The sequence below is a fragment of the Gossypium hirsutum genome, chromosome D10 (assembly GCF_007990345.1).
Source record: "Gossypium hirsutum isolate 1008001.06 chromosome D10, Gossypium_hirsutum_v2.1, whole genome shotgun sequence".
Taxonomy (NCBI): Eukaryota; Viridiplantae; Streptophyta; class Magnoliopsida; order Malvales; family Malvaceae; genus Gossypium; species Gossypium hirsutum.
In genome coordinates this window covers 55,856,306-55,873,842 of record NC_053446.1, presented here as the reverse complement: position 1 = coordinate 55,873,842, position 17,537 = coordinate 55,856,306, and the positions used below count along the sequence as shown (strand labels likewise).

Here is a 17,537-nt window from a genome sequence, read left to right as displayed (position 1 = left end):
AGCCTAAGTGAGTAGGTCTAATTACAATGTCATTTTGCTACATGAATACCAAGTGAGTATTTTTATAAAATTTCAATTTGTCACATCAACAAATTTAACAAATGAATTTTAACCGTATGCATTAACAAATAGATCTATAATTTTAAACTAAAAAAGTGGAAAGACTAAATTTCTAAAAATAAAAATATGAAAACTACATTTCAAATATATAAATAATACAAAAATTTAAGGCATATTACAATTTTAAATTTTTTATCTATAATTAACAAAAATAAATAAATATTTAACCTAATCTGAGTTAAGTATAACTACTTCTAATTATTAAATAAGTTTTTCTAAACCCTTGTAGGCATGATGTTTTGGGCTTGGCCCTTCAACGGGTCGATCCACCATTATCTATTAAATACAAAAATAAAAGTATTTTAGAAATTGTTGTATTATATTTTAAATTATATTTTAATCCTTCTACTTAAAAATGACTAAACTCATCTTTATACATTACAAAATTAGTGTTTATATTTAAGGCGTAACAATAAATGTAATCTTAAATTTAATTTGACCCTTGTTCTTTTAAATGAAATAGCAAACTTGGAGATTAAGCTTACGAAAAAAGAAGTATTTATTATCTTTGTTCTTTTTTACATAATGTCTAGGATTACCCATGACTCTTTTCCAACCCATAAATAGGAGGATAATGCGCTTCGGCACACTTGAACCCACATCCCCTATATTGACAACAATACCTATGCCAATCGAGTTAAGAGTTAAGACTCAATCGGTAATTTTAAATATTTTTTTATATTACTATAAAAATCACAAAAAGTTATTACAATTATTAAAACTCCTTTGTTCTTCTTTAGAAGATTGTACGTCCATGTTCACAAAAATGTTATTCAAACAAATTTTTTTAAAACCCTTGTCTTTAGCCTTTTCTTGTATTATATAAATTATTTTTAACTATTTTTGGAGTTCTTCAAACATCAAGCCAGGAATCAAGATTAAATTATAAATTTTTAAGGGTTAAAATATAATTTTATTATTGTATTAATTTAATATTCCAAACTATTTAAAAGGAGTAGAGTGAAATATTTCCATTTTGGAAGTCAAAAGCATAATTTTATTGTTATATTAATTTATCCTTTCATATTTTTTTCAAGGGACCACAAAAGAAATTTACCATTTTAAAGAGGGTAAGGTATCTGTCTGCCATTGCCACATCCATGTAGCTTTTTACATTTTGTTAGTACAAATTTATGGATTTCGTTTTAGTAATTAAGTTGGAATAGTTTTTTCTTTAAAAATTAAGTCGGTACAGTTAAACAAAGTAGGAGGACAAGTACAACCTAAAGAATGAAATATTATTTTTCTTGGTTGTTGATTCAAATTATCCACCGAAACAAATTCAATGATTAACCCTTCGTGTTCAATAAATTCACTAAAAAAATAGATGCTAGTCACGAGTTTTATTATTGTTGTTGTTTAGTTAAGCTCCTCCATTTCCTATTTCTTACTTTAATTTGGTAATGTATAATCAATATAAATACACCTCCTTGCATATTCCTAAAACAATAAAATGAATAATTTGGTTTTGTAATACGTCTTATTTAATTTAGCTAAATATATTAATTAAGAAAATAGAAACTCATGAATAATAAACCATAAATATTATAGTTTGCGTTTAATAGTATGAAAAAAATACGTTTTAATTCATACATTGAGTCATCATTTTCAAAAATAAATTCTATTTGATAAATTTAAATTTTGAATATTATATTTTGTTTATAATCTAAAATTTAAATCATGAATGTCGTGTAGTTTAATAGAATAAATCAATTGAAGTTGAATTAGTTGAGCTTTACTCTATTCTCATTATTATTATGATAATGTTTTAGTTAGAGTTATGGGGAATTTAAGGAACATTTACAGGAAGTTGTCTAATCATTCATTCCAACACACTAAATACCAATGTTAGGAGTCATGCAAAACAAATGTGCCAACAATTTCGCTTCTTGAATTAGGTTCCACTATTTCCCTATTAATTTCCTCCCAAATTGTAATGTAAAATTTAAATAGTCGATTGAGCATTAGTTCGATTAGTATGGATGTTGTCGTCAATATAGGAGGATGTGGGTTCGAGTGTGCTGAAGCACATTATTCTCTTATTTATGGGTTGGGGATGGACTAAAGGTAAGATTTTATACATGAATTTTTTTTATTCGATTCAATTTACATAAATCACTAACAGCATTACAATTTTACGTTAATTTGAAATCAAAATTCATATTTAAATTGCACAGTAAATCAAAATTGATGTATAAATTTGATATTTATCGTTATAGATCTAATAATTTCTTAATTTGCTGTTGAATTAGTCTATATTTAACTTTATAAAAATAAATAAATTAAAGAGCTTTAAATGAACCAACGACTGCATTACCTTTCCTTTTCCAATTGCCAAGTATAAAGTCTCGGCCATATCAACGAATGCGGCAAGACAATTCTATATTATTATATATAATCACAAGCATCAATCCTTTCTCTTGTTTATTCGGTTCACCACCTTTGGTTGCTCTAACAAACAACTCTTTTGTCTTTGCTTTTTCTATTTTCTTTTCCAGCCATCGTTATGGCCGACGGCCACAAACCCCTGCAAGTAGAGCTTCTGCAACCCTCTCTCCAGGCTTATGTGCGTTCATAGTTGATTGATACTGAAATTGAATATGTTGTTTATGTACTCTTTTTTTCTAGTAACTGGTGTTTCGTGCATGCAGAAAAGGTGGTAACTTAATGCAATTTATTCATTTATAAATGCAATGCAGGGTATAGATGGTCAAGGGTTGCTATGGTGGGGTTACTGCTTATGCTCCAACTCTACTTTGTTGCTAGCCATAGAAATGTTCATGTTCCCCAGCCCTCGGCCTCTCCTCCTCTGAGACACAAGCATTCCCCACAGGCTGGTATTAAACCCTTGATCGATGAATTTCTGGATGAGAACTCCCCGCTTCGGCATTTGTTCTTTCCAGATATCAAAAGTGCTATACATCCCGCAAATGGTAGCCACTACTACTACCGTCCAGGCCACATTTGGCTGGATACTCAAGGGAATCCCATTCAAGCTCATGGAGGTGGTGTGTTGTATGATGAAACATCGCATACATACTATTGGTATGGAGAATACAGACAAGTAAGTTTAATAAAGACAGACATTTCATTGCATATTAGATCCTATATTGAATATTTTGCTTTTGTTGTAATCTGCAGGTGGGTGTTATAGGAGTTGGTTGCTATTCTTCCAAGGACTTATGGACATGGCAAAACCAAGGTATTGTGTTGTCTGCACAACAGATAAATAATGAAACCCACAAATCCAACATGCTGGAACGCCCAAAAGTCATTTACAATGACAAGACAGGAAAGTACGTAATGTGGATGCATGTTGACGATGTCCACTACAGGAAAGCTGCTGTTGGCATTGCTATCAGCGATCGCCCAACAGGTCCTTTTCAGTATCTCGGTAGTCGAAGGCCTCATGGATTCGATAGTAGGGACATGACCATCTTCAAGGACGACAATGGTGTAGCATATATCATTTATTCATCTAAAATGAATACAGAACTTCACATTGGACCTTTAACCGAAGATTATCTAGACGTGCAGCCTAATATGCGAAGGATTCTAGTTGGACAACGCCGGGAAGCCCCTGCTGTTTTCAAGTACCAGGGGACGTACTACATGATAACATCGGCTTGCACTGGATGGGCACCGAATGAAGCAAAGGTAGATGCAGCCGAGTCGATCATGGGACCGTGGGAGACGATTGGTGACCCGTGCATCGGAGGGAAGGAAATGTTTCGACTTACAACATTTTTGTCACAGAGTACATTTGTGCTTCCTCTGCTAGGCCTTCCAGGTTCATATATTTTTATGGCGGATCGATGGAATCCGGCTGAATTAAACGATTCGAGGTATGTATGGTTACCTTTAGCGATCGGTGGCCGGCCTCTTGAATCGAATAGTTCTGGATCTCAATCACCATGGCCAAGAGTGTCAATACATTGGCATAAGAAGTGGAGACTTCCCTTGAGTTGGAGGCTATAGAAATCAATATGATTGCTTCATTAGTTTGTAGCTAATAATACTCTTAATTAGGTCACTTTCACTTCACTTACAAGTTACTATATATCTTTATTTATGTAATATCTTTTATAGGTAAATGTTCATAGGAAAGATTACTATTTGGTTGGTTAATGACTTCTACTTATTTATTTTTCTTAATATATAATTTGCACTCAGTTTTATTTGATAAATGAACTCTCTGCGAAGGTCTATGTTATTTGCCCCCGAAAAAGGAAAAGGCCTATTTTGCTTAGGCCTATAGTTTTACCAAGGCATGCTTTCGGAAATTTGTTTGAATAATAATTTTTGGGAACATACAATCAATGTCTTCCTACTACAACTTATCAATTTATCAAATAATCTCGCAGTTAAAAAAATATATATTGAATTAAGATGTACTTGCAAATAGAGAAGGTAAACTCGAGATGATATTATCGAAAAGAACAATGACAAACCCTGTACATAAAATATAAAACAAATATGAAACATGTATTTAAAAATTTTAGTATATTGATAGATTTTCATCATGGTAAAATAAGTAACATAACAAAAACAATCAGCTTTTTAAACTCTCTTTAAAAAGAAAAAAACTAATTCTGGTCGAGAAGTTTAAATCTTGACTAACAATGTCTAAAAAATGGACTCAAACAATAACACTCATTTGTTTTTGTTTTTTTGTGTTTTACATAAAAAGGATTAGAGTTTGGAAGGAAATAAAAAAGAACATAGATAAAAATGTATTTAATCAATTGATTTGCAAAAAGGAAAAATTGCATTTATGTTTTATTTTAAAAGAGACCCTAACACACTACTAAAAAAATATGGTTTTTTTTGTTCAACTAAGCTTGCAATAAAAGAGAAATCAAGAAATATAATTTTCCCTTTTTGCAATATAGAGAAAAAGTATTCATTTATATAAAGAAAAATATTTCTTTTTCTTCTTAAATTATATAACTTTAGTGTATACTGTTGTTGATGTATGTATCAAGCTAGGTGGAAAGGGAAATGAAGATGGATGTTTCACTTCGCTCAAAGCAAAGTGGAGAGCTGTCGAGGAAGGTGCTAGAGGGAGAAGGAGAGAAAGGAAGAATGTGTGTGTTAGGGGGGGGGGAGAGAGAGAGACCCTTGTCTCACGTGTCGAGTTATTACAAGTGGACTAGAGGAAAGTGGCCAAGTAGCTTGCTACTATTGGCCTACATAAGGTGGCAATTGGACATACTTTCAATCATCTAGATGAGACATGATAGTTGGAGTCAGAAGTGGCAGTTACTAAATGAGGCCCTCATGAGTGCTAAGCTTAGGTGTGCTTCTAAGAGGTGTGCCCGAGGGGTTCACTAAGCTTATTGCTCGGTCCCAGAGATTAAGATATAACAATTTTGCCTCTCAATTGCAATTGGTTATACAATGGCCTCCTTTGAGACATTGCTAGATGTTTAGTTGTTCGAAATGTTATGTGGTACCTACTATTTAACACTTGAAATTTGAAACGTTAAGGTTTGCATGTGGAATGTCTGTGTGGTTTGTGTTGTTTTAGGGTGTATACATATATGCACTTGCATTATAATTATGTGTTACATTAACTTAGATGTTTCCACAACAAAAAATGTTAATTTTTAAGCAGAACCTAAATTTTTTTTTTATTAAATTGAATTATGATCACAAAGTTCAGTCATTTATGCAAACACATACCAAACTTATATCAATAAATGGAACAAATTTCTATCTCTTTCACCTAAATTATGTACTTTTCACTTTTTAATGAACAAAAACAACAACCCATATCCATGTAATAGAAGGGGAGAAAATGAACATCTTATCAAAACAAACTTAAGGCTAATTTAGTAATACTTTTGAAAAGTGCTGTGAAAAGTGCTTTTGAGAAATACTTTTGAAAAGTTTAGTTTAAAATTTGAGTATTTAGCATTGCTGTTAAAAAGTACTTTTGAAAAATAAAATATCCATTTTAGACATGTTATTATCAAGTAACAAATATGCATTTAAATAATATTTAAATTAGTTAATATTATTATATTTTAGTAAGAATATAAAAAAATTATTATAACTTGTTAATATTTTAATATATGAAATATAAATTTTAAATATTTTTAAGCAATAAATATTAATTATTTATAAATTTTAATTAGAATATATAAACTATATTTTAAATATTTGTAATTAGTATTTTAAAAATATTTTTTTTATTTTTAATTAATAATTTTAACACATTTGTAATTAAGTACCAAGAAAAAAAAGAAAATACTATGTTATTGGAATGGTGAAAAAGTGTATTTGGGAGAGGAAAGACTAAAAATTTTAGTTTTTCATTTTCAGAAGTGTTTTCAAAAGCATTTCTGAAAAGTAAAATATTTCAGCCAAAAGTAATTTATTTAGCACAAATTTTCTTCCAGAAATATTTTTTTAAACACTACTAAATAAAGACGAAGATATGTCTCAAATTGCTTTCAATTCTATTTGTTCATATTATTTGTAGTTTGGTCCATCACATCATTATATTTGTTTTCAAAGTCAATAATTTTTTTAATTTGATTTAATGAAATGTCCGACTTTTGTTAAGTCATGTCATTCTATTAACAGTAAAATTAATGTATAGAGGCTAAAATTTTAACTTTTTTAGACGTATAGACTAAAATGCTCCTTCTAATAAAAGAAAATTTAAAATAAATATTTTCACATTTAACCAATTCTATTTCATTTGAATTTAGCCGGATACACACAACCAAAAAAAAAACTTTAAACAATTAATTTGATTTTTTTTTACATTTTTTTAAGTACTTTATTCCCAACTAAACAAAATTTATGCTTATTGATGGGCTTCAAAATCACTAAATATAATTTCCTGCGCTCTAATTGAATTAGATAGTAGTATAGAGTAGTAGGATTGATCCCACAGGGACTGAGATTCCTAATTTTCCCATTTAGGTGATCAAATTCTTGTGTTTAGGTAGCTATTGTGCCTACGACAGCATATAAAATAAAATGAATATTAGAATGATAGTTGCGAAAATAAAATTAAGTAATTTAAATTAAATTAGTAAATCAATGTGTGAATACTTAGCCTTAGTCTTGATACGCTCCAAACTCAAACCGATCCTTGAAAATGAATTTTCTTTCTCTTAACGATAAATTGATTATAGCGATCAGGGACTCCCTAACCGTCAACTCTTCCTTGTGTAGTTGGTTCTAGTACGTTCTGCAAACCAGTCCTTACCGATTATCTAACCACGTAACACGTGTTCGCGATTTAAGATCTCGATAACCTTGCGACCTAGAAAAGCTCAACTTGAATTAACGGCCTCAACCGCGTGAGTCGTTTAAATCTTATCTATCTCCCTTGACAGAACCAACTAGATTTTTCCAATTGGACACGCCAATTAGTTCGCGAGAACTCGAATACAATAGGCGACCGACTTGCTTTCCCAACTGTACGCCAAAACAACTCCCTCCCAACATGCACTTTGAGCTGAAATTGAATCAACTTTAAGGGACGATTGTGACTATCCCATATATTAGAGAAATTACGAATACTGTGTTGAAAAGTTTTAGTACATGTTCATATCTCACGATTTTTGATAGAAATGATAACCAGTCTAAGGTTAAATGAGATTTAATTGAGCATGAAATTAATCGATGGGTATTTAAAAAATAATAATTTTAATGGAAAATAATAGGTGAAGAAAAAATTGAACCAAAATAAGGAAGTGAAAAAAATGACAGTAAGCTTTTCAAAAGCTAAAGACGTGTGGAAAATAGAAAATAAAAATAGTTTTTCATCCCATTCAAGTGTCTTTACCAAGCCACCATTACAAAATATTTATACACTTTTCATATGCCAAATTTTAGCATGATTCCACCTAACATTATACTTAATCAACCAACTAAAATCAAACTTTTTTCTATTCACAGAGTTTAATAAATTCATAATTTGACTTTTTTAATCAACCATTGATTCTGCAATTTTTCCAATTTGACCCCTTTTCTTTCTTTTTGTTCCAATTCAATCCATTTTGCTTGATTTTGAATTTCGACACTCTAAATTCGTCTCTAACAAAATTAAAACAAGAAACACAAGCTTAGCTAGTAGCATTCTCTTCAAGGTTTGACCACAAATAAGTACATTAAACACACAAAGTTAACTTGCTATCGCTTCTAATATCAGCTCGATATTATAATCTTAATTAACCCCACTATGTCGGGGTTTTCCATTTTTTTTCTTTTTATAAATTCTATATAATAATATTAAAATTTAATTTTCACACAATTTAATAAATTAATTCTTTTTTTAATTCTAAAATTTAAATATACTATTTATTTACAATTTATCAAATGTAAATATATAATTTTAAAATTAAATAAAATTTTTAATCAAATGTAAATACATAACAATTCTAATAACTTATTTTAAATTTCTTTCTTTCTTTCCAAATCAAACAACACTTAATTAGAGATAGAGTCGAATTACAATATTGAGATCTTTTTAATAAATGTCTTACTCTTATTCTCAAATCCCCAATTTAATTTATATTTTTAACAAAAATCTACGCCTTCGCAGCGTTCACTGATGGGCGTCAAAATCACCAAAAATAGTTTCTACTTTCTACAATAAAATAACTCTAAATAGTAGTAAAGAGTAGTAGGGTCGAGTCCACAGGGATTGGATATTATGATCAACTTTCGTGTTTTTCATATGAGCAAAATTTCGGTCGAGCCAATAATCGTGGCAAAAGTAGTTCCTACGACTCCAAACAGACCTGCTGAAAAGAAAATTAAATAGATTAGGGGAGTTGGAAATGTCTAGAAATTAAATAATAATAGTAGAAATAAACAATTAAAGAGATCGAAAGTAAAATTAAATTAGAAAATGAATTTGGATTTTTGCGAGCAGAATTAAAAGCCTTAACCCTAGATTCGGCAGATTCCGGTTTTTGAATCGATCCTCGAAAATTAGTTTTCTCCTCCAAACAATAAGCTGGTTGTAGCGGTTAAGAACGTCCTAACCGCCAATTCTTCCTCTCGTAGTTGATCCTGGTATGCCCTGCAAACCAACCCTTATCGATTGTCTAATCGTGATACACGCGTTCGTGATTCAAGACCCCGGCAGCCTTGCATTCTGAAGAACCCAACTTGAATTAACAGCTTCAACCGCGTGGGACGTTTAAATCCGATCACAATCTCCCTAATTTGTTCACGAAAATCTGAATAAAGCACGGTCGACTCGTCTTCCCAACTGTACGCTAAAACCACTCCAACCCAACGTGCACTCTTTGAATTGAAATCGAGTTAACTTTAAGGGATGAATTTTTCAATCCCAATATTCCGGAGAGATGGTGAATACTAATTTGAAAGATTCTTAGTGCGGATACATTTCTCACAATTCCTGACCGAAAATAATACCTAGCCTAAAGCTAAGTTAGAATTTTAGTGAAGCATGAAATTTATTATGCTTTTGTTGGTTTATGGCAAAGGATTAAATGGAAATGGAGATCGATGGAAAAGAAACGGGACTTGGAAAATTATTAAGCTAATAAAGAAATGGAAAGCTATTGAAATGAAAATAACAGAAAGAAAAGAATAAGCTACATATGTTTTTGAACAAAAGAAATAAAATGGATAATTGCATTAAATCCAATTAATTTCCGGTCTGTCTTCAAGCTACCACAAATGCCCTATTTATATATAAATGATTTACTAAATTTGGCCTAACTACCCACTATACAAAATTAGAAGTAAATAAAAATAAAATCAGATTTTCTTCTGATTTTAGCTTCTACAAGATCAAAAGAAATCTGATAAGTCCTTTTCTACTCGTTTTTTAGTCATAACATCCCAATTGCATTCCTAACAGGATTAAAACATAAAATCACTAATTTAGCAAGGATCAATTCAAGAATTGACGGATTCAAACATAAAAAATCATGCAAATTTAACATGTTATCATTCACCAACTGCTATTCGTCGACAGTCGTCTCCATTTAGGATATAGGTTACTTCTAAACCTCCGTAGGATAATTTTGAACCAATGCTTGAATTTTTTATTTCTTTTCTTGTTATGTTTTTAGATGAACCTTTTTCTCACTTTCATTCAAAGTATTAATTCAATTGAAAAGTATATGTTAGTAATTTTATAATTTAATCTTTTTTTAATTTCATTCATAATATAATTGTATAATTTAATTGGTCATTAACAAAATATAAGTCTTCTATTGAAGAGTAAAGGACTAATCGTTTTGAGAAATAAAGTTTTTGCTGAGAATATAAATCAAATTGAGAGTTACTTGAACTCTAATAAATTAATAAAATGAATCATACTTTTACTATAAAATTATATCAATTACAATGTAATTGTTGTATATAAAGAGGCTTTAAGTTGAGTAAAGAAATTGGGAGTAACTAAGATATGATCACAAGAAAGAAGCATAAAATATCCTAAAAATGAGAGTATATATAATAAAATAAGATACACAAACAAATTAAGAAATAATCTAAGTGGCATCACAAGATCACAATAAGTGGACACATTTTATGACTTAACACCTTATCTTTTTTTATGTAATTGTTGAGCCCACATCTTAATCAATAAATAATATTTCATTTAATTTAAAATAAATATAAATATTTTCTTTATATTTAAAATAACTTTCTCAAATTTGAAACCATTTCTATTTACAATGCATTTTAGGTTTTTCTTAAAATAAGAAATTTTATTTATGATTAAAATTATCTTTAAACTTTTTTATTAAAATAAAAACTTGTATTTTAAAAAACTTTTAGCTACTCTAATTAACTTGTTTCTCAAATATGTAATTTCACACAATTTAATTAGAATAGGTCATATTCATAACTTATTTTTATAAATTGTAACAAAACTTTTTAAATTATTAAAATAAATTAAATACATTATAATTAACTAGAAATTCTATCAGATTATATGCGTGTAGAAATTACATATTTAAAATATAGGTGTATGTTTACAAATAATATACAACAAATGATGAAGAAACTAATAATAATACACATATAAAACGTACGAAATTAAAATGAAAAATAATTTAAATGGAGTAGTGGCAAAAGATTTGTGTTTGAGGATATCTTTATTTCATTGAAAATAACTTTCAGAAAATGATTTTTAAAATATAAATTAATTTTCTAAAATAAAATTATATTTTATGGTGTTTGGATGCTTCTACGTAAACTAGTTTCTGTTGTTTGACAAGTTTTCCTGAATTTAATTTTCAAGACTCAAGCTTGCCCAACCTAATTTTTAAGTTTGTAATGTTTTATATTATATAATTTATAACACATAAACATTAAAAAATTAATATGACTATATGTAAAACTATAACAAAATAAAAATATATAAAATTTTTAAATATTATACTAAAATAAATATAAAAATATTTTTTAAAAAAAATTAAAAATAATAATATGGGCGGCATAAAAATGGGCTTGGAATAGTCATTTACAAATATAAGCGGGCTTGAGCAAAATTTAAGGCTCATTTTTTGGATTGAATTGGGCTTGAGAAATCATAAAGCGTGTTAATGTCATGCTTAAGTCAAATTTAGACTCGACCCATGAACACATCTATGTTTGTGTATCATATATACACATTTAATATTTTTATATATTCTTTATATAGGTGCTCAAGGGTTGGGTCGGGTCGGGTCGGGCCTAAACATTATATTAACATACTTTATATTTACCTAAGCTCAGCCCGGCCCAAAATATGATACTAAAATTTTATTCAAATCTGCTTATATTTGCAAGAGACTAGCCCAAGTCTATTTTAGGTTTACCCATATTGTTTTTAAATTTTTTTAATAATTTTTATATTATATTATTTTAATATTTAATAATTTTATACATATTTTATTTATTAAAAAAATTTTATAATCATCTTAATATTATTTTAATGTTTACATTAGAATAGTATTATATATTTAGTATAAGTTTATTTTTTTTAATTTGTTCTAAATTACATAATATATAAAAATAATATAATATAAAGTATTATAAACTTAAAATTAGATCAAGTCAAACTTGGGCCTTGAATATTCAAATCCGAACCTGACCCATATTCTAAACAGACCTTATTTTTTAAACCTAGGTATGCCGGGCCGAATCACCACCCAAACTTTAAAGTTAAAATTTATAACATGTATTTAAAATAAAATTTATTTTAAAAATTAGAATCAAAAAGTAAAAGATAGGGATTATATATATAATTATCATTCATGTAAGTTAAACCCTGAATTCTTAAATCCTAAACCCGTAACTAACTCCCACTTCCTTCTAATTTCTAATTTCCCCATTCGTATAAGTCTGATTCCCACCCTCTTTGTAAATATCAAGAGATGGAAAGGTTTTGGATGGAGAGCGATTTTGAAGACGCAGGCAGATTCTACTACAAAAAGCGCAAAGCAAAACGGACTCAGACAAGAGATGATGTTATTTACGGTGTTTTTGCATCTAATACCGACTCTGAAGACGGTGGTTCTTCTTCATCGAGGAAGAGAAGGAAAGTATTCGGGAAAAAAGTCGGCTTGACGAAGCCTGTCAACTTTGTTTCTACAGCTACTATAATGCCTACCCAAGAAATTTATAAGAATTCTAAGGTAGAGAACGATAATAGTGTTCCTGATGAGAATAGGAATATACCAGGCCTGGATTGGGGTCTGGCATAGGTTTAGGGTTTGGTGGCAATGATAGCTTGCCCAAAAGTGATGGTAATGGTGTTGCTGATGAGGTTGAGGGTTTTGGGAGAAAGATAAAGGAAGGGGCACAAAGGAGAGAGAAAGAGAGGGAGAGATTGATAATGGAGAAGAAAAGCTTAGGAGGCAGAACAAAGGCTGGAGGTGGTAATGGGGATGTTGGGTCTTTCGAGAAGCATACTAAGGGTATTGGGATGAAGTTGCTTGAGAAAATGGGGTATAAAGGAGGTGGTCTTGGGAAGAATGAGCAAGGAATTGTTGCACCTATTGAGGCAAAGATGAGGCCTAAGAATATGGGAATGGGGTTTAATGATTTTAAGGAGGCTAAGTTGCCAGGGTTGCAGCAGTTGGAAGAGAGGAAAAGTGTGAGTCAGCAGCCTGTTGGGAAAGCAAAGGAGAGGCTTCGGTCGAAGAAGGCAAAGAGGAGGAAGGAGGAGGAGTATATTACAGTGGAAGAGTTGTTAGCAAAGAAGCAAGAAGAGGGTGCTGAGATTGTTCAGAAGGTGATTGATATGAGGGTGCCACAAGTTAGAGTTTTGATCAACTTGGAGAATCTAGATGCCGAAGAGAAGGCAAGAGAGAATGATGTTGCGATGCCCGAGTTGCAGCATAACTTGAAGTTAATTTTTGACTTGGCAGAGTTTGATACTCAGAAGATTGAGGAAGAGAACTCGTCTGGTAAATTGACCTTGGAGTCCCTTGCAAATAGTTTTAGGGATTTGCAGAAAAATTATGCTGATGATTACAGATTGTCTAACTTGTCCTGCATTGCATGTTCATTAGCTTTGCCTATGTTTATAAGAATGTTTCAGAGTTGGGATCCTCTTGCAAATCCAACTTACAGGATGGAGGGGATCAGCATGGAAGGATTTATTGCAAATAGAGGGTAGTTATGACATTTGGGAGGATGCAACAACACCATATTGTCAGTTGATCTCGGAAGTTGTTTTACCAGCTGTGAGGATATCTGGCATAAACACATGGGAGCCTAGGAACCCTGAACCAATGCTTGGATTTTTGGAATCATGGGAAAAGTTGCTTCCGTCACCTATTCTTCAAACCATATTGGATACTGTGGTAATGCGGAAATTGTCAAGAGAAGTTGACTCATGGAATCCCCGTAAGGAAACTGTTCCAATCCATGTCTGGGTTCATCCATGGTTGCCAAAGTTGGGGCCAAAGTTGGAGGGTTTGTATCAAACCATACGTATGAAGTTGAGTGATGTTCTTGATGCTTGGCACCCAAGTGATCCATCTGCTTATGCTATACTATCACCATGGAAGACTGAATTTGATTCAGTGAGTTGGGAACAACTTATGCGCCGGTATATAGTCCCCAAGTTGCAGATTGCTCTGCTGGAGTTCCAAATAAACCCTGCGGATTAGAAGCTTGATCAGTTTTATTGGGTTTTGTCTTGGGCCTCTGCAATTCCCATTCATCTCATGGTTGATTTGATGGAGAAATTTTTCTTTGTAAAGTGGCTGCAGGTTTTGTATCATTGGTTGTGTTCAAAACCCGACTTTGAGGAGATAAAAATTTGGTACATGAGTTGGAAGGGACTTCTGCCACAGGAGCTTTTGGCTAATGAAAGCATCCGCAATCAACTTCACTGTGGTCTTGAGATGATGGTTCAGGCTGCTGAACATGTATCAGTAGTGCAGCCTGGTTTGAGAGAGAATGTTACATATCTTTAAGGTGCGTGAGCAGAGGCAGTTTGAGGCTCAGAAGAGAGCAGACGCACATGCACAACAGCCAGCTGCAGCCCCGATGGATGGTGTTCCTGAGATGAGTTTGAAGGAGGTAGTTAAGGCCTATGCACAGCAGCATGAGTTAGTATTCAAGCCCAAGCCTGGAAGGATGCATAATGGTCAACAGATATATGGCTTGGGTAACATAAGTGTAATAGTTGATTCACTTCACCAGAAAGTTTTTGCCCAAAAGAATAATGGCCGGTCCCTGGTCTCACTTGATGATTTGTTGAAAATGCACTCTAATTCTCTTGCAAGGAGACGTTGAGTTTTAGGTAGCTTATTAGGAAAGATGCTGCAGTGAGAATTGTTTTTGAGTTTTAGGTTCAGATAATAAAATGAGCAATTTTAAGTGTTTTTATGAACTTTCGGCCCAATCCAGACCTAAAAGAATACTAACGTGTCAATTAAGCGTGCAGGCTATCAGTAGACTGCCTTTGATGTTGCAACACCAAGATTGCTCCAAAACCTTGTTGTCGTGACATCTAACTCAGGCGAGGAGGAAAGGAGCATCTTACTTTCGATGTTGCGACACCGGTCCTAAAGTACTTGTAGTGAACTTAGCCGGTTACACACAACCAAAGAAAATCTTTAAGCAGTTAATTTGATGTATTTTCTTTTACATTTTTAATTAATTATTAATTTCGTTTTTGTGAGTATTTTATCCACAACTAAACAAAATTTTACTGTTTGCTTAGATTTGGAAACTTTATGCTTATAATATCATCTCGATATTGTAATCTTAATTAAATCTCAATATTAATTTTAAAAAATGGCATTTGATTATAAGGAGACTTATTTTTGGACCACCGCTAACATTCCTTTCTTTTTATACAGCCAACTTGATCTATTTGGTCCCCGAAAGCAACATTCTATGTCTTCTTATAAATTAAGTTGGAATTTGCTTTACACAAAAAGAAAAAAAATTGTATATGTTATCGAATAAAATAAATACAATATCAAATTTGAAAATGAAAGGTAGTATTGTTTGAATCTGATCGGTTGATGTATCGGTTTATATGTACAGATTGAACCGACCTTTGAGTGTACTATTTAGAATCAGTAAACAATCAAAAATTGGAATAAAAATTATCGGTTGAACTAATCGAATCGAGTTTATAATTTTTATAATTATTTTTTAACTATATTTAATTATCATTGGATTGACGATCAATTTGATTGAACCGAAAAAATTAATTTTTCAAACCGGTTTGATTACCAATTTGATTATTAAAACATTAATAAAATGATGATTTAACGTGTCATGTCAGCTTACTATTACACTGTTAACGACAATTAATGGCTCAATGATTAAAATGTTATAACACGTTAATGTAAGTGATTAAAACGTAAACATTTCAAATATAAATGATTAAAATGTAACCTAAGGTAAACAAAAGTGATTATTTTGATAGTTTACCCATAATATTAAGTTGATCTTCCCTATTCGTCTGCATAAAAAAAAGTTAAACATAACTACCATTGAGATTTTGGCTTAACGATAAGGTTGAAGTTTTGGGAATTTTGAAATTACAAATAGCATCATCGAGTTTTATTTTAGATTTGTTTTGGTTAGTTAGAGTTAAGTCGGTTGTTGAATTCATTCAGGGGTAAATTCATAATTTTCTCAGGAGGCCGAAATTGAATTATAAAATTTTGGGCTTCACCAATTTTAAATTGATATATTATTACAATTATATCTTTTTATTTCGAAGAAATTATCTAAAAAGAGTATATTAGTAATGCTGAAATATAAAAAGTACAAAATCTTAATAATTGTAAGTTCATTAAAAAAAATGCAGAAAATCTTCATAGATTCATAAATTCTTTAATTTGAAATCTTATTTATTTATTTTCTCTGTAAAGAATATTTGATTTTATTTTCGTCTTTGAAAAAAAAAAGCAACAAAATCATTGTTACATCTGCAAATCACTTTTTTTTTATTTAAAATATTTTCAGAATCAAAAAATGAATTTAACTTATATATAAATATTTCATACATTTTTGGGACTTTAGTGATCCCAAAGGATTTCATTTCTAAAAATTTTATATTTGTGATGTAATTTATATTTTAATTTAATAATCGTTAAAATAATTTTAGAACTAATTATTTTTATTTTTTAATTTTTTTAATTGAATATTAATGAATAAAAAATAAAAAATGAAAAATGAAAAATAAATAGAATAATAAGTTTGAAACTTTGAATACTTTTTTTTTTCAAATTAAGTTCACATTCAAAGGTCATCATGGTTTAAATCAAATCATGGTTGTACAAGCTAAACTCAATTCAATAATTTGGTTTCAATTATTATCGAAGTTAAGTCCAATTTTATAAAAATAAAAAATTAAAAATGCTAATTTTCAATTAAATTATTTTTAAATTTTTAAACAGGGATAATTTAATTTAATATATATTTTTATATTAATATTTTTGTATACTTAATTAAAATTTTACATAAATAGGGATTGGGAATTTTGCACAAAAATGAGAAACCCTAAATTATAATGGAAGTTTCCTACCAATTTTCAATACAATTGGCTCCATTGAAAATAAGCAAACCATTCTGTCACAATCCAAGCAAAAACAAACAAACCATGGAAAATTTATGGTTTCAAATTACTCCTTTAAATATCTTAGCTCACGAATTTGACTCTCTGTTTATGTTAGCACGTGTTTGACTCATAAAATATTTAAATTTAATTAAATTATTTTCTTCCATTTTAGGGGCTGAGGTCCTGCCAATCCCCTAGCTACACCTAAAGGTGAGTATTCGATCGAGTCGAGTCAAAAAATTTCGAGTTTAGTTGACGAATCATATTATTTATACTCAATATTGTGTTTACATAAACCGATTATTTAACTAGTAGACGAAGTACAATATTATTTAATTACATAAACAAATATAATTGTTTTGCCTTTTAACTTAATGAGTAAACATTT

At 30.4% G+C, this 17,537-nt stretch overlaps 2 protein-coding genes and 1 pseudogene across 3 annotated transcripts; all 3 read left to right on the top strand.

Annotated features, from left to right (window-relative positions):
• Nucleotides 1–2,117: 2,117 nt before the first annotated feature.
• Nucleotides 2,118–4,248, top strand: LOC121222475 (uncharacterized). Of its 2 annotated transcripts, XM_041103337.1 has the most exons (4): nucleotides 2,118–2,187; nucleotides 2,619–2,686; nucleotides 2,820–3,184; nucleotides 3,262–4,248. In XM_041103337.1, exons 3-4 carry the CDS (start codon nucleotides 2,843–2,845, stop codon nucleotides 4,096–4,098), a joined length of 1,179 nt encoding a protein of 392 aa, XP_040959271.1. In that variant the 5' UTR covers nucleotides 2,118–2,187; nucleotides 2,619–2,686; nucleotides 2,820–2,842; the 3' UTR covers nucleotides 4,099–4,248. The 2 variants fall into 2 exon arrangements, with proteins under 2 accessions (XP_040959271.1, XP_040959270.1); XM_041103336.1 differs by lacking the exon at nucleotides 2,118–2,187 and having other exon boundaries at nucleotides 2,435–2,686.
• Nucleotides 4,249–12,449: 8,201 nt separating this feature from the next.
• LOC121203216 (septin and tuftelin-interacting protein 1 homolog 1-like) lies at nucleotides 12,450–12,818 on the top strand. Its single transcript, XM_041103335.1, has one exon. The coding sequence runs from the start codon at nucleotides 12,489–12,491 to the stop codon at nucleotides 12,816–12,818; it is 330 nt and encodes a 109-aa protein (XP_040959269.1). The 5' UTR covers nucleotides 12,450–12,488.
• Nucleotides 12,819–12,949: 131 nt separating this feature from the next.
• Nucleotides 12,950–14,959, top strand: LOC121222474 (septin and tuftelin-interacting protein 1 homolog 1-like; annotated as a pseudogene).
• The last annotated feature ends 2,578 nt before the right edge of the window (nucleotides 14,960–17,537 follow it).

Bases quoted from the DNA above. Each gene is read 5' to 3' on its own strand.
- LOC121222475 (XM_041103336.1), top strand. From the start codon at position 2,485: ATGCGGCAAGACAATTCTATATTATTATATATAATCACAAGCATCAAT. The intron at 2,687-2,819 runs GTGCGTTCATAG...AATGCAATGCAG, and splicing joins AACCCTCTCTCCAGGCTTAT to GGTATAGATGGTCAAGGGTT. The intron at 3,185-3,261 runs GTAAGTTTAATA...TGTAATCTGCAG, and splicing joins GGTATGGAGAATACAGACAA to GTGGGTGTTATAGGAGTTGG.
- LOC121203216 (XM_041103335.1), top strand. From the start codon at position 12,489: ATGGAAAGGTTTTGGATGGAGAGCGATTTTGAAGACGCAGGCAGATTC.